General features: G+C 32.8%; 1 protein-coding gene across 2 annotated transcripts in view; it reads left to right on the top strand.

The window, feature by feature from the left end:
- Positions 1-1,594: 1,594 nt before the first annotated feature.
- Positions 1,595-24,311, top strand: part of LOC105337500 (protein phosphatase 1L) — a 40,605-nt gene continuing 17,888 nt past the window's right edge. The window contains exons 1-3 of one of the 2 annotated variants that reach the window (XM_034471256.2): positions 1,599-1,838; positions 4,874-5,068; positions 15,708-15,876. In XM_034471256.2, the coding sequence (XP_034327147.1) occupies positions 1,674-1,838; positions 4,874-5,068; positions 15,708-15,876 (529 nt within the window). In that variant the 5' untranslated portion in view covers positions 1,599-1,673. Of the gene's footprint in view, positions 1,839-4,873; positions 5,069-15,707; positions 15,877-24,311 lie in introns of both variants that reach the window. The other variant, XM_034471257.2, reaches the window with a different exon arrangement.

Consider the following 24,311-nt stretch of genomic DNA (forward strand, 5'->3'; position numbering starts at 1 on the left):
TCTGCAAGAGTTATCTTTCTTTATCATAGACTTTTAAAGGTTTACATACATGTTTTACATACACTGCATGATAAATTGCCACAGTTTCTAGATTTTCAGAAAAAGGTTTTCTGTTTTCAAATTTGAATAAGATAATAGTAAATGGATCCATATATTAAGAAATCCTAAAAATTTAAACCATAGCATAAATTTTGTTGTAACACAACAATAGGATGAAGCGAATAATCTTCCAGTAATTGGTATAATATTAATATAGGGATTTATTGTCTTGAATCAAATGAGATATTGGGTTTTTTAATTTTGTTTTCCCATATCTGCTCCCTCAGAATAGAAAAGCCTTATTAAATTTTAAACATTTGAAATGTTATAAGTTTTAAACGATCATAACTAAGTATTGAGTTTGTAATTGTCTTAGTCACATTTTTCCCAATTATAATTCATTCAGCTCCGTGAACGAGCTATAGATAAAGAAATAAAAACATTCCATCCAAATATTCTCTGGCCTAAAACATCAAACATCAACTGTAAATGTACTGAACAAGTACATAAAATTTTGATATATTTAAAAAAAAGAATTAATCCACCGGGATTGGTAGGGGGAGGAATAGTCATGTAGATACATGTTTTGCCTCATAAATACTTTATCATTATGAAACATTTCTTGTAATATTTCGTAAAAGTTTCTTTATTTTTTTGCCCCCTGCTTCATAAAGCCCTGGGGTTCAATTCGTTCCGGTCAATTTTTTTTTCTATATTTAAATTTAAATAAGTGTATCGCCTTCCAACATAAATTAGGACCCAGCACCACCTCCCTTGTTGTTACATGCCTTAATAATTGTGAGTTAACAGAAACAAAGTGATATTATCTTCTACAGAAGTTATCTCTCTTACCAGAGGGACAATCAACCTTAAGGTATTATATCATATACATGTATCTTTACTTGTTTATAAAACACATGTCACTATAATAAATCATTTACTTACTTTCTTACTTACATATACGAAGGCACATACTTTGCCTGAGCAGTTTAATTAGTCGGCAATTAATCCATCGGTATAAATTAATGTCCCTAAACTTTGAAATTCTCAAAGGTCTAATTACATTGAAATTTTTAATACTTAAAGCAGAATACATAATTATTATAACAAACATGGTAAATTTATCAACTATTTAAAAATTATTTATAAAAATAAAGTTGAACCCAAATCATGTCCAAGTCCTTTATATCCTTTACTGATATTCAATCGATACAAATATAAGAAAAAAAACTTAGGGATCCAAATTATTTTAAAGATATTAAAAATTTATATATTCCTCTATATTAATCCATTAAAATATGCATTAAAGTAGTATTTAAAATTAATTGACATCTCCATATCCTTTTTAAAGTATTCAACCGATACATGATCAGCATAAAATAATTACCATTATTTAATTCATATATAATAATTATATTCATACACTACTCTATATTTATTCAGTAAAATATTGTTTAAAATTATTTAAAAATATGTTTATGAATCGGATATGGTACGTTCTGTCTTGGAGAAAACGTATCCTAGGAATTGGGTACGTTTTCTCCTAGGTACGTTTTCACTTGGGTACGTTTTCTCCTGATACCTTCCAGAGTGATGTCGCTAGTTCAGACCATCATCATGAAGAAAACTCGAGAATGACAACCGCCACTTTCCTCAATCGATTTCTGAGGAAGTATGTGTTCACTGTGGAATCCCTGCTGTTTATCGGCCTTCTGATATTTCTGTATCATTCGAGTTCTATTTGGCAATACATACTGTCGAAAGGCAAACAAACTGACCCCGACATTGGAATAAATGAGGTATTTTCTTTTTAAAGATGAGTAGAAAATATACCCTGATACTAGTGTAAGGTGATAAGACTTAATTGATTCAAACACGGGCTCTTTATATCGGGTCTAGTACAACAGTACAATCACTAAATTTAGCTTGATTTACATAGGTGCATGTAGCTTGATTTAACGGACTCAAGTGAAGTCGTACCCAAACCGACTCGTACCCAAACAGAGTAATAATCCATTGGCCCGGTAGTAAACGATACTTGGGTTGAAAATATTTGAAATGTTTGAAAACAGTACTTAATTTAAGAAGCACAACACCAAATTTTATGATGTATGGTGAAACAGGGGGTTACCCTTTGTGTATAAACGTTAATACAAAATAATTACATTTGGGGTTAAAATGTTAATGAGCCTTGAGAACAAAATTGTATAAACAGTGTACAGATATTTATTTTCACAATATTTTAATAGTTATTTTAAAAGCCTATGGATAGATTGTATTTAAAGAATTTTGAACATGTGTCTGGCAGAACCATAATTTTGTCAATATAAAGTGGTTAACTGCTACTGTAAATCAAAGATTAAAAGACCAATTTGTTCAAATATGGTCCAATTATATTATAAATTGTTCTTCCAGAGGTCTTGTGTATAGAATTTTAAAACCTTATTTTGGCTTTCAGAAGTATCTAGATATTTTACCTGTAAAGCTAAGAAAAAAAATTAAATTTCGTACATCAAACCATTGTCTCCCTGTAGAGACATGCAAATGCTATAACATTCCTCTGAATGAGAGGCTATGTCTTTTGTGTGATAAAGGTCTCAAACCGTCTCATTGGCGATGAATATCATAATATTTTAGAATGTTTGGCCCTAGAAGAAATAAGGAAAAAATATCTAAACACAATATATTGGAAAAGACCAAATTTTTTTTAAGTTCTCTGAACTCATGAGCAATTGCAACTATAAATCGTTAAGAAAATTGTGTGTATTTATTTCATATATTTTCGATGCTGTCTGGTCCCCTTAGTTGTTTTCCTATTTTGATCCTTTATACCAATATCTTACAAAAGAAATGATTCTGTAGTATGGCTCAACATGTGATATGACTATAAAATCATCCTGTTTTAAAATAGAATATCCAGGGGGGATCTTAAAAATCTTAAAATTTTCTTCTAAAAAACCATTTGCCTAGAAAAGCTTCAGTGAAAGCAACTTCAGAAAGTGTAGATTCAAATTTGTTAAAATCAAAATCTTGAGGAGTAGAGTAAGACCCCATTGGGGATCAAGTGGTACAAAAGAAAACATAAAATTATTCACAAAAACTGAAATGTTATATATATGGTTTAACTTATATGCAAGCATTTTGACGTATTGCTGATTATTTAAAATTGTTTATACTTTAGCCCTTGGACGTTCTTCAGCCTCACAAGGGGTTGATGTAGGTTTATATCCTGTATATAAACAATTGTTCAGAATCTTTTTATGAACTGCAATGCTTAGCATGTGATATGACAATAAAATCATCCTGTTTTAAAAGAAATTTGATTATAAACATAAGAATATCCAAGGGGGGATGGATTTTTATTTCTACAGATACTATACCACAATTTCCAGATATTTTGTATGATGACTCCATTAAGCTGATTTTATCATGCCTATTGTTGCTCAGGTGAGCGATGTGGCCCATGGGCCTCTTGTTAAATTTCAACTGATATGCAGGTAACTCTCGATGGCTTCAACTTCGGTCGCTCGAAGTTTTTGATCACTCGAAGTGAGTCTAGGGTCCCGATTTTTTACCCTATATAACTAAGCAAATTTACTCTTGATTTCCCGAACTCTTGATCTCTCGAAACCCTTGATCTCTCAATGTCAAACTGCAGTTCCGTCAATCACAATCTATAGTTTCTTACTCTCAATACCTTGCAGTCGCCGTGTATCTCCAAGCGCTATACCTAATTAACACCTACATGGTCATTTAAATGGCTCCAGGTGTTAGACGTGGAACCCATGTCAGGGGTTGTTTATTCAGGCGACACTTGTCCTGCAAGGTGATAGTTGTTTGATGAGTGCCTATACCAATACCTAATCTATAATCAACGCCAACCGTTTTACGATAATTTTGAGATGCAATGAAAATGAGAAATTCATTGAGATGAAACGATAATATTGAGCCATGGTCAAATTTTAGAATTATAAAACTGTAAAAATTATGCTTACTGTGAAATCATTAGATTTCGTGGTGGCTCAATTTTCGTGGAATTCGTGGCAACCTCTCATCCACGAATATACACCCTAACAAACTAATAAACTAGGGCTATTAAGTCATAATCCTTTTGTATGTATACGAAAATACATGAAATTACATACCCTCGAACCTGTTAAATTTAAGCAATCCACGAAATTTAGCCCCTGCGAATTTTAATGATTCCACAGTATCAGCATCATTGTCATTATAATGATTATTGCTGAGCAAGTTCTTACAGCTGGTGAAGGACCCGTACAGTAGGAACAATGGGTGATACTCAGTTATCACATTTATGACATGTCGATCATCTCGCAGTTCAGTAGTACTGAGCAATCTGGTCTTAATGTGATGCATAAGATAAATAATTATTATCAGTATATATTCAATAGTTGTTTGTATTTAGTTTTAAAAACATTCAGTTCTGTATATTTTACTGAAAAAAACCTATGTCCTTGGATTGAAACATCGCGATGTGAACCATTACAGGGCAAAACCAAAAAGGAGCGAATCATCTCAGGGTGAAACATGTATAGGCATTATCCAGAAAATCACATCAACACCTTGATTTGCTTGTATTTGCACATGCAACAACATAGCATTTTATTATTACTAATGAACCCCAAAAAGATTGTGGAAAATGAAGTAGACGCAGTCTTTTCATGTCAGTGATTGGTAACTGAATTGAAATGTACATGTCATTTCCTGGAATGTTATGTACATGTGTTATAATTTTGATAAATCATGATGAACAAGATTTATTTATCATAATACATGTAGATGGCTCTACAAAACATTTAATAATATTTGGCAGAATCCCGTACACCATGAACATATTTTCCCACCAGAGCAGTTAGGTCGTGTGGCATGGGAGTTACAAAAAGATCTTGCTGCTGCTTATGCACTTCAGGGAAGGCGGCCCCATATGGAGGACAGATTTAACATTGTCAGTGACCTTGAACAAACTGGGATATCTCTTTTTGGCATTTTTGATGGACATGGTGGAGAGGTAAATATTGCTTCTTTTCATGTGCCTTGGTTATTTATGTTGCTGTAAATTGGTCATGTTCAGAGGTGAGTCAAAGACTCAGGTGAGCTTTCTGATAAAAATTTGTCTGATGTCTGTTATTGCTGTATATTGTTGCTGTATACTTTTCACATGCTCATCATCTTCTCCAGAACCAACTTAAGTATCCTTTAATTGGCTTTCAAGTTTGCTCAAATGAAGGGCTTTATGCACTAAGGATAGGTAACCCATATTTTAGTTTCATTCCTGCTGTCTACAATGTATCCCGCCATAGTACCACTGATCGCTTGGCACAAGGCATTATTGGGTAAAGAAGATTCAAGTTTGTTAAAATGAAGGGCTACGCCCTGTTTCTAGGGGAGATAATTAAGATTGTTTGAAAATTTGCTTGTATTTTTCAAAAAAAAATCAAATCAAATAAGCCAGAAAAGCTGAAACTTGTGTGTAAGCATTGTCAGTTAGTGTAGAGGTTAGAGTGGAGCCACAATAGGGGTCAAAGTTTAAAAAATGAATATATAAAGAATTTCAAGTAAAAATCTTTTTCTAAAAAACCTGTTAGCTAATAAAGCTATAAAGAGGATGTAAGAATTATTACATATGAATATATAGAGTACTAGATCTCATTACGAGTAACGAGTAGGTCTTCTCTCCGATTTGTTTTATATAATACAATGAAATATCGATACTCTCTGCTAAATCCGAGATCCTGTTGAAACTAGATTTTTGTCTTGAGACCGGAAACAGAGGAACAAAAGTGATTAATGAAAATAAAAGCTGGTATTTCTTGTACATTTGCCTATAGTGTACATTACTGTTTATTAGGTTAGATGAAACACCCAAGAAAATCTGTTAAACTTGTTAAAAACATAAATTGTTTGAATCCATTCGGTGAGTACCAGAAGTGACTGTTGACAAAATAAAAACATTAAACACATCTTCGATCAATTGTCTATCATTCATAAAAGGTTAGTGTCTCAATGACTTTCAGTGACTTAAATCTCGCAGGATTTTTTATATATCTCACTGGAAGTAGAATATTTGCCTTTTTACCATTGTATAGTTAACATATATTAGACAGGTCGAGACCTCTAGATTTTGTGAGCATAAATTTGCATACTTAATTAGCCATCTGTTTACTTTTATCGACAAACCAATCAGGTGAATGAGTTGCAAGGCATTGTGGGCTACTACAAGTTTCAGTGTATACAAAGAGTATTGAAAAAATTGTCCTTTGGAAACCCAATTTGAATGATTTTTCAGAATTTATGTATTAAATATGGACAATTATGTCTGATCTTTCATTTCTATGCCCACATTTAAAAGATATTGCATATGAGGCCATATATCAACCTATTTAAATACTCCATTGTCAATGTTCAAAAGAGAAGTAGGTCCTAATGAATTAGAAGCAGTGAATACCGTTTTTCATGTGATACCCCAGATTAGGGACAACGTTTATAGAATGCGCATTGATATTTTCTTCAGAGACACTCATCCGAATGCTTAACGAATAAAGTACTATACGCTACATAGCTTGCCCTTCTGCATTTGTATATTTTTGCATTTCTATTACTGTGGCTTTTTACGTATGTTAAAAATGTACAGTTACCTGTAATTATTTCTTGTGCACAATGATAAAGCCACCAATAAACAATTATGCAGTTTTTTTCTTATCAAAATCTGTTTGTACTAGTATGTGTATGTTTGCAAGTCTTTTGATAATGATCAGTTTTTGAAGCAACATTTTTGATCAACTAAAGCAACAGTATTTTTCAATGTGAGCAAGTTCATGGTACCTAATCTTTCCTATTTTACCTTCTAAAGTAAAATCAAGATAAACAAATTTTCCAGCAAGCAATTAAATATTGTGTATAATACAGGCAAAAACCATGTGCATTTGTTGAATTGTAAACATGTTGTAGACCGTCATACTTTGCGACTCATTCACTGGATTGGAGAATCTGTTTGACATAAATATTGTCACATGTAAAATAATGTTATCCATATAAGTAATGTACCCAACCTGTTAGATTGTATACTGATATATTTATTTCATGTAAAATAAATAAAATAAGGGAAAAAAAATACCGGTAATTTTTAAGTGCTTCCGGTGATGATGAATCACACAAAATAATGTAAACACAGATACATACTTAGGGCCATTATCCAACAAAGTTTGGTTGTTCAAGTCATAACCGTGTTTGAGATCTCGTGAAGTCATTGTTTTTTGTCTCTTGACAGGAAACTGGAAATGCTCAGTGAAAATAAAAGTTAGTATTTCTTGAACATAGACTTTATTATTTATCAATTTTACTAAAATTGTCAATGAAAAACAGTCATACTTTCAAACAACTTGATTTGTTTGAACCCTTCCGGTGGGGACTGGAAGTGACGGTTGACAAAATGAAAGTGGTTAAATGCATTTTCTATCAAATGTCTATCATACTTGTAAGTTTCATGTATTGATCACTTGCACTTTCTGAGATCTTGTGGGTAAAATATTTATTCAAAAAAGGCTATTTAGATATTTGAGATATCTCACAGGAAGTAGAATTTTTTTGTTTATTTAAAGCAATATGAGCTGCAATTTTCATGCTGAAATTTTTTTTTACGAAAATGTTATTTTCTACTAAAATGACAAAAAATATCATGGTTTTTAAATTTCTGTTAGCCTTATTTTGTGGTGAAAGCCATAAAGAAGCCTTAATTGAAGCAAAAATGAATTATTGTCATCCTGTACAAAAACTGATCTGCTATATATTCCTTAGAAGAGAAATCTTTCTACTAACAGAAACTAATGATTTTTTCAAATCTTATTTATCATAAAAGTTTAAGTTACAGGTAGACTTATCATACTAGCAGGTTTTTGAAGCAAAATAAAATTCTAAAAAAGATTCATATTGCTTTAACATCATAAAGATGACATATTTAAGGATTATTACTTATATTTCAATTCTATATGAAAAAAATTACCGGTAAATGCCAAAGAAAAATAATTTTAAAGTGCCCCGGTGACGACCGGAAGTTATGATGAACAAAACAAGATAGTATAAGTCTATAATCCTACAAAGTCTGAATGCTCAAGTCCTATTCATTTTTGAGATCTTGATGTCACAAGATTATTGTTGCAGGACAGGTAACTGACGACGGAAAATGAATTTTGGAAAAAAGGAAAAAAAAATCCCCCTTTTTAGCTCACCGAGATGAAATCTGGGAGGAGCTTATGCTATACCCCCAGTGTCGGTGTCAGCGTCTGGAGCTGCATGGTTAAAGTTTTTGTTGCAGGTCCTGTATCTAAGTTATTACTTGTCCTATCTTCACCAAACTTGCATGGATGATGCACCTGGACCTACTTATGGACTTGAAAGACTGGGATGTTGAATCTGGGCCATGAATTTCAGATGTTGGAGGATGTTAAGGTTTTTAGAGCAGGTTAAAGTTTTTGATGCAGGTGCCCTTTTATAGCAGTTTTAAAGTTAGTACTGGTCCTAACTTTACCAAACTTGCATGGATGGTGCGTCTTATAATACTGATGCACCAGGCAGGCTTGAATGCTGAATCTGAGCCATAGGTTTCAGATGCTGAAGGAGGTTAAGGTTATAGAGCTGGTTAAAGTTTTTGCAGCAGGTGCCCTCTGGGACCCGTTTCTCAAAAAGGCCTACATCCATGCGTAAGCTTAGTCCAGACTAAATCAAGAACTAAACATCGAAACCAGACTAAGTTGTGTTTCACAAAAAGGCGGAAACTTAGTCAGGACTAAATTTGGGTTTAAATCTACGCCTGTTAATTGGTAGGCGTAAATCCATAGTCTGTGCAAAAAATGGCGAGTGTTTTGTTTCTAAGGCAAAATAAACAGAGAATTTTAACTTTGGGTTTGTTTTTCATGTTTTTAAGGAAAACATTCACATTTATTGAAATATTTGTACATGTACATATGTACGTATATCTCAAAAAATACCTATTGTTCGATAACTGTTCCTATTTTAAAATAAATTAAGATTAAATCAATTTGATAAATAATGAGTTTAACTTATTAATTAATTAATTATTAAAACGATTCTATAATTCTAAATTAAACATGTGTTTCCCAACAAGATAGATGTATATTATATAAGTACGAATAGATTATTGATTTTTAAATCAATACTCAGTAAGCATAGACTCGAATTAAATGTTTCTAATCAAATTTAACATATGAAACGAAACTGATTTCAAAATATTGAGAATACTCCTCAAAACGTTTACAGTTGTAATTTGTCCTTGTGTGTGGTTGTATGTTCCTTACCTATATTACTTACAATTTTTGTAAGCGTATGCATTCTCATTTCTTACAATACGCCTAGTATCTTTACTAAACCGTATCAAACTTCGTACAAGTATTTGGCATGGTAAAAGGATAAAGCCTGATAATTTTCAAGTCAATTAGTTAAGTACATTTTAATATATCGTAAAAATAACACAGTTTTATACAGAAATTTTATGTACGACTTGACAATAACTACTTCCGCTTCACTTCTGTGAAACCAAAGTGAAGCAGTTCAAATCAACAACTTGATTTTGGATTTAGATCTAGTACAGGTAAAGAAACAGTAGTTTTTGTAGTAATAAAGGGTTAGTAGAATGTGATCTCCTCATTTACATAACTATATATTCCTAAATAATGCATTCCCCACACAATAACTCATGTCGCGAGGGGATGCTCCGCTTAGCGGTGCCCTTGTTGTTTTTGTACTGTTCTTCTTCTTCTTCTTTTTCTTCTTTCCCGCTGTGAACTTGTCTGTCTCGTTTCTCAGAGATGCTGGTTGAATTTTTCTCATTTGAGTTTGGCCAACCACTTTTATTGGGGGTCAAAAGGTCATGATGTCTACATTGAACCTTATGGGAAAAATCGTAGACTCTATTGTAAATGGTTATAACTTGAAAACATACAAAGATAATAATATAGGGTTTTTAGAATCATATACTGACTGTTACAGGCAATATAAAGGGTTTATCAGATCTGACCCCTGGGGTCTTCTCCACCCACAAGGAATTGAAAATGACTATATATCTCAGAAACTGTTAGAACCCTGACCCCTAAACCATATATATTCTTGTTCCATGTGTTAAGGGGCATCAAATACTATGTAGGTCATGGGCCCCCGGGGTGGTCCTGACCCCCCTCAAACAGGAAGTGCCCGAATATCTTAAAAACAGTTAAGAACCCCACCCTTAAACCATATATATTCTTGTTCCATGTGTTAAGGGGCACCAAATGGTATGTAGGTCATGGGCCCCGGGGATGGTCCTGACCCCCTCAAACAGGAAGTGCCAAAATATCTTGAAAACGGTCGAGATCCCTACCCCTAAACCATATATATTCTTGTTCCTTGTGTTAAGGGGCATCAAATGGTATGCAGGTCATGGGCCCCAAGGGTGGTCCTGACCCCCTCAAACAGGAAGTGCACAAATAGCTTGAAAATGGATGAGAACCAAACCCCAAAACCATATATATTCTTGTCCCTTGTGTCAAGGGGCATCAAATGGTATGTAGGTCATGGGCCCCAGGGGTGGTCCTGACCCCTCTCAAACAGAAAGTGCCAGAATATGTTGAAAATGGTCGAGATCCCCACCCCTAAACAATATATTCTTGTTCCTGAAGGGGAATCAAATGGTATGTAGGTCATGGGCCCCAAGGGTGGTCCTGACCCCCCTCAAACAGGAAGTTATCGAATATGTTGAAAAGGGTTAAAAACCCCACCCCTATACCATATATATTCCTGTTCCATATAGTAAGGGACTCCTGGGGAACATCATGAAACTTCAGAAATAAATATAATCAAGTTCTAAATCTTTTTGTCTGTAAAGTTTGACCCATGTGAGTCATCCCTACTCCCAATGATGGCCTCGTTTGTTTGGGAGACTTTATAATCGCCCCGATTATAATTACATCTTGTTACATATGAATATATAGAGTAAATCTTTAAAACTATTCTTCTCAAAACCATTTTGCCAGTAAAGCTGAAACTTGTGTGGAAGCATCCTCAGGTATTGTAGATTCAAAGTTGTGAAAATCATGACCTTTGGGGATTCGGTGGGGCCACAATAGGGGGGTCTACTTTTTACATGGGAATATATAGAGTAAATCTTTAAAAATCTTCTTCTCAGAAACCATTATGCCAGGAAATCTGAAACTTGTATGGAAGCATCCTTAGGTAGTGAAAATTCAAAGTTGTGAAAATCATGACCTTTGGGGGTTCGGTGGGACCACAATAGGGGGGGTCTACTTTTTACATGGGAATATATAGAGTAAGTCTTTAAAAATCTTCTTGAAGAACCATTTGGACAGGAAAGCTGAAACTTGTTTGGAAGCATCGTCATGTAGCGAATAAAATTTGTAATCAAAATGTTTATTTTTAAACAAAAGTTTTGCTAATGTGGGGTCTTAAAAATATTTCATTGAAATTGGTCTCTATGAGTGAGGAAAAAATTATTTAGCAGCCAATATGTGCATAAAAACTCAATAATAACATATTTACGATATTTATCAAAGTAAAATTTCTTTTTAATTCATATCTGTTAAATATTTTTCGAAAATTTACAAAGCAAAATTCTTTCTTTGGAATGTATTTCGATCTGTAGACCCCTGTGAAACAACAAACCCTTTGGTAAAAATATGCTAAATAACAATAATTAAAACCACTCAAAAGGAATTTTTGTTTCGCAGGTGGGGGAAAGATGTTTTGAAAAACATTTCCATTTTCCGTTATTTTCTATTATGAAATGAGCTATTTTAACCCAAAATACAAAGTTATCTCTCTTTGTTTGGCCAAATCATTTATTATTTTATGAAAATATACATAAATGTTTACATTATTATAAAAAAATAACTTTAATTAGACAACCTTCAAAAAATGACTTTTAGTAAGGCAGCTAGACAATGCTATCGTTTGCAGTCCTTTTGTCCGCACCATAACTTAAATACCCTTTGACATTAAGACTTCCAACTTAAAATATAGATAGATGGTATTGAGTAAGAGTGCACAGCACCATAATTTTTGACCTTGACCAATCTTGTGTCTCAAGGTAATTTATTTTCTAAAGAATATTGTACGAATCATAACATGAGATGCCTTAATCATTAATTAATTACAGACTTTAAACTTGCATCACAGATAGATAGTAAGTAACTTAGATTGAACCTACCAAAATTTTTGACCTAGGCCTTATATTTTTTTCAAGGTCAAATTAGAAAAAAACATCCTTGTCTTTATTTAAATATTCTTAGACAGAAGGACTTTAAACTGTTAACAAAGAACTAAAATACCATGAGACATACTGTTGTTAATTTTTTTTTTATCTTGACCCTTTTCCTAACTCAAGGTCAAATTAAGAAAAAAATTCAATGTTTTTTCCAGACCATAGCTTCAAAATTCTTTGACAGAGAGACTTTAAACTTCAAATATAGTTTGATGATCTAGCGAAAAAGTGAACCAAACCCAACTTTTTGACTTTGACCCATTTGGATCTCGGGGTCAATTAACATGAAAATATTCCTTAGAATAATGACTTGTATCATATATGGATGATATAACATATATCTGACATCATTCTTTTTCACTTATTAAATTTGTCCCATATTACAATCCTTGGGGAGAAGAGGAGACATGTGTTTTTTTGTTAAAAAAGCCAATACCCACTAGTTATGATAATGTTTTGGGGGTTTATCAAACTTTAAAAAGCTCATTAAAGAAAATCTTTGTCCTATGGGATCAATTATCTAATACTGAGTTGAATTGTACAGTAGAAGAAAGTGAGGAAAAGCATCTGTCAAAACTCCGATTAAAAAAATGTTTAAAGCTGCTTGGTCCGATTTTATATCAAATTTTATGCACGCTTTTAAACGATGGTTATGCTAAGTATATGTATAATAATAGACATTGCAGTAGTTTTCCCAGTCAAGTAAGCCAAATTTCAATGAAGAAAAATACATAACAAATTTGCTAACAAAAAAACGACTTAAAAAGGTACCGCATTATTTCGCTCATGTTAAATTTCACCCCTGACGACGAGACGGGTATGGTTGTATTACGACTTTGACATCGCTTTAAATAAAGGTCGAAATGATCAGACAAATTAAAAATAAACATGTGTACGTTTTGTTCGCTAATATTTCTGAAGTCTGCTTTCTTTACAATCGATGCATAACATGCGGGTTGAATAACCCCAATCATTCGGGGGACGAAACCAAAAGGTCTCTATTTCTAAACATTCCCGTGATGTATTTTGGTTTGTTTTTTCGTTTGCCCAAAAAGAAATTATTTTTATTTACTTTGAATATTTCTAACTTTGAAAGGAGACTGATTCTGCTAATGTAAATAAGAGAAAGTCCATAACTTTCTACATAAATGGTTTGTAAGGAAAAAAAATTGATACTATAATAACAAAAAAAATCGGACCAAGCAGTTTTAAGGATTTATCCACAGAAGAGTATGTTAATCATATCCATTCTTAGCTAATTTAATTTACTGCAGAGGGAGGGGCTATTGTCCTTGTGTTGTTTTTTTTTTCTTTAAAACAATTGAAAAAAAAAATTCATTGGATACAGTGATTTGAAAATGTATTACATATGTATATACAGTTAAGTTATGAAAATTTTAATTTATTCCTTTGTAAAGTAAATTTTTTTTTTTTCTAGAATTTTATTCATTTATGCAAACCTTTATTATTGAATTCAACTATTTGTCTCATTTGAAATTAGCATTGCGGGAGTATTAGTCCCATTAGGACAGTCTGACTGAAGGGCCTAGTCCTCTTTCAATGGGAAATAATTGAAAGTGATTGAAAATATTTTGGGATTTTCAAAAATCTTTGTCTAAAATAATAATTTGATTTGAAAAGCTAAACTTGATGTGTGGATTCATCCTAAGGTAATGTAGATTCAATTTTGTTATAATCTTGATCATCGGGGTTGGGGGTTGGGGGGCCAAAATTGTAATGGTTGAATTTTTACATAAATATTATTACAGAAAAATGTTTGAAAATCCATTTGGCCAGAAAAGTTCAAGCTAAAATGGTATGGAAGCATCTGTAGGTAGGGTAGATTCAAGTTTATTCAGACCATAATCCCAAGGGAAAGGTGGAGGCACAATGGAGGGTTAAGAAATTTTACACAGGAAATACAGTGCTGCCATCCTGAAAGTTGACGTGGATAGGATAGGATAGGATGCAGGATACAAGATACATGATAAAAATATAAAAGTTAAGTTCTATCCTATCCTATCCTGCATCCTGTAGCCAATCAGATTCAAGTATAAATTTCAGAGTGATTTTACGAAATGAAAATTAGTTAACAATGTCAATTTCATTCGTTTTACAAGATAAAACATTTAAGAATGACTATTGATGTATTATATTAGCAAAACGGTGCATAACATTGATGATGCTTTTTTGGCGTCACATGTTTGTCAATGCATACGAAAGTATGACATTACTGTGAGAATTTGATATCGCACATGATTACTTCATAAATACAATTCCTTACTTTATTTCAAGTCTACAAAAAGTTAAACAGTCTATTGAATTCATGGACGAACGGTATGGCATATTAATAGATAAAATATAAACAAGAAACAAACAATGATTCTGTGTACTTTTCAGGTTTCATATAATTTCTTAATTGCCCGATAATATAGGGACGTATATTTCTGTTCAATATTAAACTGAAAATATCACTACAAATGCGATCTTTCTATTAACTCCTAAAAAAAATTATAATTTCAGATCGTGTTTACATTTATCGCCGAACGAATTGGGTGATTACGGATCATTTTACTCGGTTATTATGTGATAAGAAAACTAATTTGATTAAAATGTTTGTTTGAACATTATTTCAATAAATACATTAAAGTTATTTATCAGTTTTTAATACAACTAGAAATCTTCTTTTTCAACCAAAAATTTAATCCTTTACCTGTTTGTTTACAATTTAGTGTACAATCCGCATACGATTTAATTTTACCATTATACAGGTAAATAAGTTATCTGGTTCTAAGAATATTATTTGTTTTTATGTTTTAATTAGTCAATTTGAGTACTACAATAGCTGATAAAATTACTCCTTTCTCAAATTTCGTTTTACCTAATTTTAATTTCTATATTTGGATGGTATGGGATAGGAAAGGATAGGAGAGGATAGAGCTTATTTGCAGGATAAGATACAGGATATAGAATAGGATAGGATTGTTTTGTCAGCTTTTACGATTATTTATTTGGAATATAGTTTAGATTTTAAAAAGTTCACACCATGACACCCAACTAATATGGGTGAACTAATATGGTGGTATCTGGAAAGGTTAAAATCTGTAAAACAATGATCACTGACACAGCAAAAGGTGCTCAGTGTTAAGCTTAAGAGTGTTGAGAAAAAAATGTTTAAAAAAACCCCTCTTTAAACAAGGCCTACGCTACTTAATTGTCCAGTTATTTTGTAATTGACATAGCTGAGAAAGACATATAAACAGATAAAGCTGATTTAATCAGCTATTGTAGCTCAGGTAAGCGATATGGCCCCTGGGCCTCTTGTTTATAAAATGATAATATTCGTGCGTAAAGTAACCAACCTTCTTGTTACAAATAACAGTTTGCTGCTGAGTTTACGGAGAAAACGCTGTTCAAGTATTTATTGATTAGAATCATCAGTGCTGAGCTAGACGAGCAAACAGAAAACTTTACTCAGATGATAATGGAGGAAGTTAATCGGGTGGACACCCAACTGATAAAGGCAGCAAAAGCCAACTCGGATATATCAGGTAGAGATGTCGATATGGCTTAATACAGTATTTTGTCATGCTGCTATAACACTGCTGCACACAGCATGTAATGCTGCATGACCATTTCATATTTGTGTTATGCTAATAGATCACATTATACATTATGTAATGCAGCTTTACTACTTCATACAGTTTACCTATTCTATCCTTGGGCTGAAAGAGCATTAATGTTACCATGACCATTTGTGTAGTGTGCATAATCTTGTTGAATGTGGGACACATCTGAAAGACCCCTTTACCAAAATGTGTCACAGAGTATCCTAGTCAGCTTTAGGGCTTTCATATATACTTAAAGTAGGGATGTAGCCTTAAAAAGGTCATGATGAGGATTTGAATTTTAATTCTTACAAGTAAATTTTATTTTCTCCTATTTAGCTCACCTGAACCGAAGGTTCGAGTGAGCTTTTTTGATCAACTGTTGTCTGTCGTCCATCATTCTGTAAACTTGTCACATATGTAACTTCTATTACTTTTACTAAAAGGAATATTATTATTTTACTGTAATTCTTTGTTTTCTTTGTACAGATATATATGTGATGTTTTACAGTACCCACAACGTTATTTTTTACAATCCTATCCTATCGTATTGTGTATGAATCCTATCGTATCGTGCGTGTATACTGTTCTATCGTGCGTTAATTCTATCCTATCGAGCGTGTATACTGTTCTATCGTGCGTTAATCCTATCCTATCGTGCGTTAATCCTATCAGGTTTATCGTTTAATTTCAACAAGATCTTCCGTTTATCCTATCGTGTTAATTGTTTCGTGCCTTTTCATAAGGAAGTAAATTTATTACTAAGTTGCAACTCGTTCGGTGCGCCGTATACAAATATTTATCGAACAAAAATTGAAAAATCCAACCAACATTCCGTCAGGATACTAATTTTTAAATTTTTTTGATCAAAATTAACATATATTTTATGTAAATCATATCTGTTAACATTGAAAATGAAAAACGAAGTTCTTACGAACAAGGTAACATATTTTCCTGTATATCGAATATATTAAATCGTACGCAGAGTGTATACCTGCGTAAACATTAACTTTTATGCAATATAATTTTGTTGCATCATATTTTACAGAAACAAAACTATTTATGAGATAATTTATATTTAATTAAAACCCGAGTTGTATTTTGAACCCGTTATTTTCCGTGTGATATTTGATTTCAGGCTGAAATGTTCTCGGCTATCAGCTAGGGTGTGTGGTAATGAGAACAATGTTAACAAATCGTACGCGGAATGTGTATCTGTGTAAATATTTATTTAACTTGTCCTGAATAATTCGTTTTTAATGCATCATTTTCTTATACAGAAAGAAATGTACTTATGATAGATTTTATATTTACTTTATACAAGAGTTGGATTTATATAATTAAACCCGCTATTTTCCGAGTGATTTAATCTCGGGCTGAACTATTCGCAGGGTACGGCTAGGGTGTTCAGTAATGAAAACAATTTAACAATACAAAAAATTTATTGATCATTAAAGCTCATAATTTTAGTTGAAAAAAAATTAACTGGTCATTTTTATACATTCTATAAATAATGCAGCGATGATTAATAACTCGGCAATTGTTACTAAAAAGAAATTCCATCACGTAAATCTTTATTTGTTTGTGTTCTCTCTCAAATTCTGCCATTATCAGTTTGTTCGTAAATATCGTTTAAAGTGATCATACGTTTATCATGAACATCGTTTATCCTTTCCTATCGTGTATCAATCCTATCATATCGTGCGTGTATACTGTTCTATCGTGCGTTAATCCTATCCTTTCGTGCGTGTATACTGTTCTATCGTGCGTGAATCCTACCCTATCGTTTACCTTGTAAAAAATAACGTTGCAGGTACCGTAACTTAATGTTCATTTTGATTCAAGTGCCCACAATTTAGAAATACGGCATTGAAAAGACAACCTTTTCCCACCAATTTTGCAATTTAGCTTAAAAAAGCTTGTTTTCAAGCAGTTTTTCTTTCAGGAAACATAGAGCGCATTGCTTGAACCAACAAAATATTTTAATCAGAGATGTATCTAGCCAAGTCTAATAAGTGACAAAAGATTATGTCCTGGTTCAAGCATGCGCTCTATATTTCCCGTTCGTAGAAAGATGAGAAAAATGTCAATTTTGGACTGATTTTGATTGAATTATAGAAATAGCGTCTCTTCTGACGTCATATACTGCAATTGAGTGCAAATAAATCAAACAAATATGTGAAAAATATATTTTATATCAACTCTTCTAAATTATAACATAACATTTAATTGTACCCGAAACACTTTAAAAGATATTGAATTATGGGGGGGCAAATTTAACTCTTATCATATATAGTTCTTTAAATGACAATAACATTCATAGGGGTGGGGTATGTGTCTTTAAAAATCATCTTCTCAAAAACCACTGACCAGAAATGCCAATATTATATATAGTTTATCTATATACAGTGAAGATTCTAAATTGTAAAAATCATGAACCCGAGACCAAAACTGGGTCCCCAGGTGGGTTTCAAAGTTTTAAGAAAGAAATGCATTGGAAAAGTGTTTAAAAATCTTCATCTCAAGAACAACTGCTCCAGAAATGCCAATATTTACACAAAGACTTGTATGTAGGACGAAGATTCTAAATTGTAAAAATCGTAAATCCCTGACAAAAGTTGGGGCCCAAGTTGGAGTTTAAAGATAATCAAGGAATTACATGGGAAAAATGTTAACAAATATTCTTCTAATAAAACACTGCACCAGAAATGCCAATATTTAAACAAAAGCTTGTATATTTAGTGAAGATTCTAAGTTGTTAAAATCGTGACCCCCGGAGAAAAACAGGGGCCCCAGGTAGGGTTCAAAGTTTAACATATATAGGAAACATGTTAAAAAAATCTTCTCACGAACTACAATGCAACTGTTTGGGATATTACTTTGCATACATCCTTGGCTAATTTAGATTCTGAATTGTGAAAATCGTGACCCTGGACCAACGCTGGTGCTCCAGCAGGGGATCAAAGTTAAACATAGAAGTATACAAGGAAAGTGTTTGAAAATCTTCTTCTTATGAACTACAATGCTTTTACAGTTTTGGAGATTATTATTCAAGCATCCTTAATTTGTGAAGATTCAAATTTTGAAACAGTGACCCCCAGACTAATACTGGGGCCCCAGGCTGTGTTCAAAGTTAACAAAGAAATATATTGGGAACATGTTTGGAAATCTTCTTCTCAAGAACTACTGTGCAACAGTTTTTGGGATTACTATGCAGGCTTCCGTGGTTATTATAGATTCTTAGTTGGTGAAATCGTGACACCGGACTAATACTGTTGCCCCAAGAGGGATTCAAATTTAACATAGAAGTATTAAAGAAGGAAAAATGTTCAAAAATCTTCTTCTCCTTAACTACAATGCTTCAATTTGTCAGATTACCAAGTGTTTTAGCATCCTAAAATAATGTAAACTCTAAATTATAGAAGCTGTGACCCTCGATCTAATACTGGGCCCCCAGAAGGGGTTCAAAGTTTTTTCCTCTATATTTCTAAGTCTTCTATTGGAGAACTACAATGCTTCAATATGTGAGATTACTAGTACTTTGTAGGTATCTTTAAATGATGTAATGTAACTCTAAATTAATAAAGCTGTTACAACCAGACTAATACCCCAAGAGGGTTCAAAGTTTAAGAAAATATAAATTGAAAAATGTTTGAAAATTTCTTCTCGAGAACTACAATATTACAGTTTGTGAGATTACTATGCAAGAATCATCCTATTAGATATCGTAATGAAAACATAATTTAGGCAATAAAAAAATTAAGGTATCTGTATTTTGTATTTTATATATTCATTTTCTTAAAAAATATATCATTAATTGCGGAGGATAACAATGAGATGGGGGGGGGGGGGGCGGGGTGGGATTGAAGTTTTACATAGGAATACTGTAGACGTACTTTTGTCCGCGTGGTATTAATTTACGCTATGAACGCAAATTTTCCGCGGAATTTTTTCCCAGCGTACTTAAAGTGCATTTTAGAATGAAATTTTGAAATTGCATTACATGAATAAGGATAATCTGAAGTTACTACATTATATAACACTTGCATATACGTGTACCCAATGTACAGTTTATTTAAGAAATAAACAACGTTATGTAGTGAACATGGCGTTATGAATAGCAATTGCTCTGTTGGCATATTCCATGATGCGCGGCCAGCAGAGCAGTTGTTATTCATAACGCCATGTTCACTAAATAATCGTTGTTTATTACTTATATTTGCATTTTACCACTCGCAAATACCCTGTATTAGCCTAGACCTTGACATTTAGCTATTACATCAAAAGTAAACATTCAGACTGTAATGTATCTTTTTAATTCACATAGATTTGTTAACAGAATCAATGATATGTTATAACAGTAATTCCTTTAAATTGTTATCAAAAACATGTTTTAATATTACATGTAAATACGTAAATTTTAATGGAGTTGGAGAAAAACACATGATGTATCGTATAGTGGTTTAAATCTATAACGTCATGGAAAAGTACGAGGGTCAATCAAAAAATACGAAGACAATGTGGCTGTCTATCATATATTTTTCATGAAAGCCATACTTAACAGATTAATCTGTGCACCAACACTTATGTTATTGATATGCGAAGTTTTAGTCCATTTGATGAAACGGTATTTTTGTAACCTCTTTTTAAAAACAACATGTTTTGTCACCACGGCGCACGGTAACGTTCAAAACATGACGTCAAGATTAAACAAGCACAGTTTATAGATATACCCCATCTTTATATCATGCTTAGTCTCTTGAGCCTTTCTCCTTACAATTTACAATTGCACTAAACCACTTAACATCTTATTTGCACACATTTGCTCGAGAATCATAAGTTAGTTCTTCAAAGTTTTCATTTTTTAACCGTGTATCTCTTAGTTTACAGTACGGATAACCCTGAACGTCGGTTGACATTACTCATTTTTTGACCAAATATTTACAGATATTCTTCTCTCTTTCGGACTGTTTTATACTCAAAATACAATTAACACCACCCCCACAAAATTTATTACAGTTAAACACAAACTTGCAAATAATTGTTGACTTATTTTTTTCACCATTGAGCATTTTCACAGCTTGTGTCGGCTTTTTCCGGGGTTAAATCCATTTTATTTGTACCTCTCGTTGCGCCGTGACGTCCAGCGACGTCGATGTTCTAAGTCAATTTTAAAGAGGACTATCTGTCTTTAGTTACTAATATCTGTTCGACAAAATAATATATCCCGTCATTATTTGGAACATAGAATACCAAGACAAAACTTAATGTTAGGTTTCAATATTATTTGGTTTTAAGCCCAATTTATAGAGATATTACTTTTAACATTGTATGGTTTATTGTTGACATAACACAAATTCTGACCGTGCGCCGTGACCTCATTTTTGCAGGATTAGATTCTAAACAATTCTTAGAAATAAAGGAATTTATTAACTTTTTTTCTTGCAAATTGTTTGAAACTATTGCTAAATTTTGTATACCAAATTTAGTAATGATATTACGTTAAGTAACATAACTATGACAAAAGTCTTCGTATTTTTTGATTGACCCTCGTATATATAACGTTACACCTTTATGACGTCATAGTATACTGACAGAGCAATTGCGATTATAGAGAAATAATTGCAGCTCATCCATATGGGCTTACAGTGGGAAAGAACAATGGAAATGCAAATATATCGTTTTATCTATGCAAACTGTCAAACAAATTTGTATTGAGAATTCACATAATAAATAATTCAATCTCCTAAAGATTTGAATTTTCTGTAAATTTACTTGCATGAAATTTAAACTTCTCCCAGCTTGAGATAACGGCATGTGTCAGACGACAAAAGTGCCCCAAGCCAGTTTGTCTTTAAATGACCCAATTAACTACATACTAAGACCCTTGTTTTAACTGCAATTTTTAGATCCCTTTGTGCTCTGACTTTTAATTGACAAAACTGATCAACTCATAATTTAAACGACATGTGAACCCAAAAATTGACAGTTAATAAAGATTTTAGCCAGCGTCGTAATATCTTGACGGCTAACTAATGACTACCGACCAGTGTACAACCGATAATTAATGTTCACTGTGAACAGTTCTTTAACAATTTAAGTCCAAAGTTGGACAAATTCTAGGTAATGAAAATCGCTCAGAACTAAATTTAATAATAATTATTCAAATGAATTTTTTTTCATTCAAAGAATCTGCGTAAATTTTTACCTGCGGATTAAATTCTTATATTGTGATTCCGCGGAATTATGACCCCTTGGAAAAAAAAATGTCTACAGTATATTGAGTAAATCTTAAAAAACCTTCTCAGAAACTAATCAGCAAGGAAAGCTGAAACTTTTGTGTGGAAGGTAGTGTAGATTCAAAGTTTTGTAAATCATGACCCCCGGGGGTAGAGTGGGGCCACATTTGGGGGTGTTAAAATTTTATATAGGAATATATAGAGTAAATATTTTAGGGCGAATTTATTGATCAAAAACTAGTTTAGGTTTTAATTTGGTTTTGCAAACTTTTCATTTATTTGCAAAACTGGTTTTGAACTAGTTTGAAACTAAAACTAGTTTTTGTATTTATTGACTTTAAACTGAAACAAGTTTCCAGGAAACCTAAAACCACCTCCGAGTGTAGTTTCAGGGGTTTTAAATCCTTTCAAAATGGCGGAAAGAGAGGTGTTCGAAAGAGAGTTGTTGATACTCAAGTGTGGCACATGTGTCAAAGTTTGAACTCAGCAAAGCATATGGGTATCGTCCTAATGTTAAACATATGTGTCTCAAAGGATTTATGATAGTACATATAGTACTGACCAAAATAATAATGTGGAAGAGATGGAGCGATTCCATTAATACTAACACTGAGAAATACCCTTTGCAATTTACAACAGTCAAAGGAAATATTTTCAAAGTGGTTGATAAAAAAAAATTAATTGAAAAATCTGCTCGTAACATTTTATTTTAGTACACATTGTAATGGATGTAATAAAATCGCCTGTCTATTTCATTGCTTTCATTGGCCACTCAACCACGGCTCTTTGAAATCAACAAGATTTGTCTGGCTTTTGAGCTAAGACCACGTAATTGGTGCTTATTTCAATTGAAACCAGTGTCATTTTTAACTTGTTTCAAACGCCTTGAGTAAACCAAATGATCTCTATTGATATACATGTAGAAAAATGAATATTAACAGATTTTCATAGCAGCATTCACTTTTCCATCATATTTACGTGGTGTTAAAAGCCAATTTTGCCATGAGTTCGCAGAATACCCTAATATGTAAGATTTGCCAGAAAAAAATTGTCTCCACTGTTTACTAGAGAATAAAGACTTTCATGCAAATGCAGATGAGTCCAAAGATTATCTTCTTCGAATTCCAAGAACAAATCCAGTAGGTATGCGAGTGCAATGATAGCCATTTTTCTAAACTAACTTTCCATTTAGTGCTAAACATTCAAACCATCGAACTGGTTTCAAACAGATATGAAACTATTATCAAACCATAAACCTAAACTCGAACTAGTTTTTGATCAATAAATTCGCCCTAAAAATCTTCTTCTCAGAAACTAATCTGCCAGGAAAATTGAAACTTGTGTGGAAGTATCCTCAGGTAGTGTAGATTCAAAGTTGTGAAAATCATGACCACTGGGGGTAGGGTGGGGCCACAATGGGGGGTTAAAGTTTTACATAGGAATATATAGAGTAAATCTTTGAAAATCTTCATAGAAGGGAGGGCATATGCTTTGCTGCTGTCTGTCGGTCAGGCGGTTGGTCTGTCAGTCAGTCCACCAACAGTTTCCGTTCATTTTCTTCGCAGAGGATGAACATATTGAAATGAAATTTGGTATATAAGTTTATAATCATAATATCTAGGTCAAGTTTGATATTGGGTACGATCAAGCAATTTTCAAAAGAGTTATGGCCCTTGGACTTAGAAAAATTCCAGTTTTTTTCAGTTTCCTCTCATTTTCTTTGCAGAGGAAAAACATATTGAAATGAAATTTGGTCTACAAGTTTATCATGATAATATCAAGTTCGATATTGGGTACGATCGAGCAATTTTAGACAGAGTAATGGCCCTTGGAGGTAGAAAAATTCCAGTTATTTGCAGTTTCCACTCATTTCTTAGCAGAGGATAAACATATTGAAATTAAATTTGGTATACAGGTTTATTATGATAATATCTAGGTCAAGTTTGATATTGGGTGCGATCGAGCAATTTTCAAAAGAGTTATGCCTGTTCGACATAGAAAAATTCCAATTATTTGCAGTTTCTGCTATTTTCTTCGCAGAGGGTGCACAGGACACAGACCACAATTATTGTTCCCTCTTATTCCTTTATACAAAAATAAATCATATAAAAAATTCCACTGGCTCAAATGAGTTCAAAT

Source organism: Magallana gigas, chromosome 8 (genome assembly GCF_963853765.1).
Source record: "Magallana gigas chromosome 8, xbMagGiga1.1, whole genome shotgun sequence".
Classification (NCBI taxonomy): Eukaryota; Metazoa; Mollusca; class Bivalvia; order Ostreida; family Ostreidae; genus Magallana; species Magallana gigas.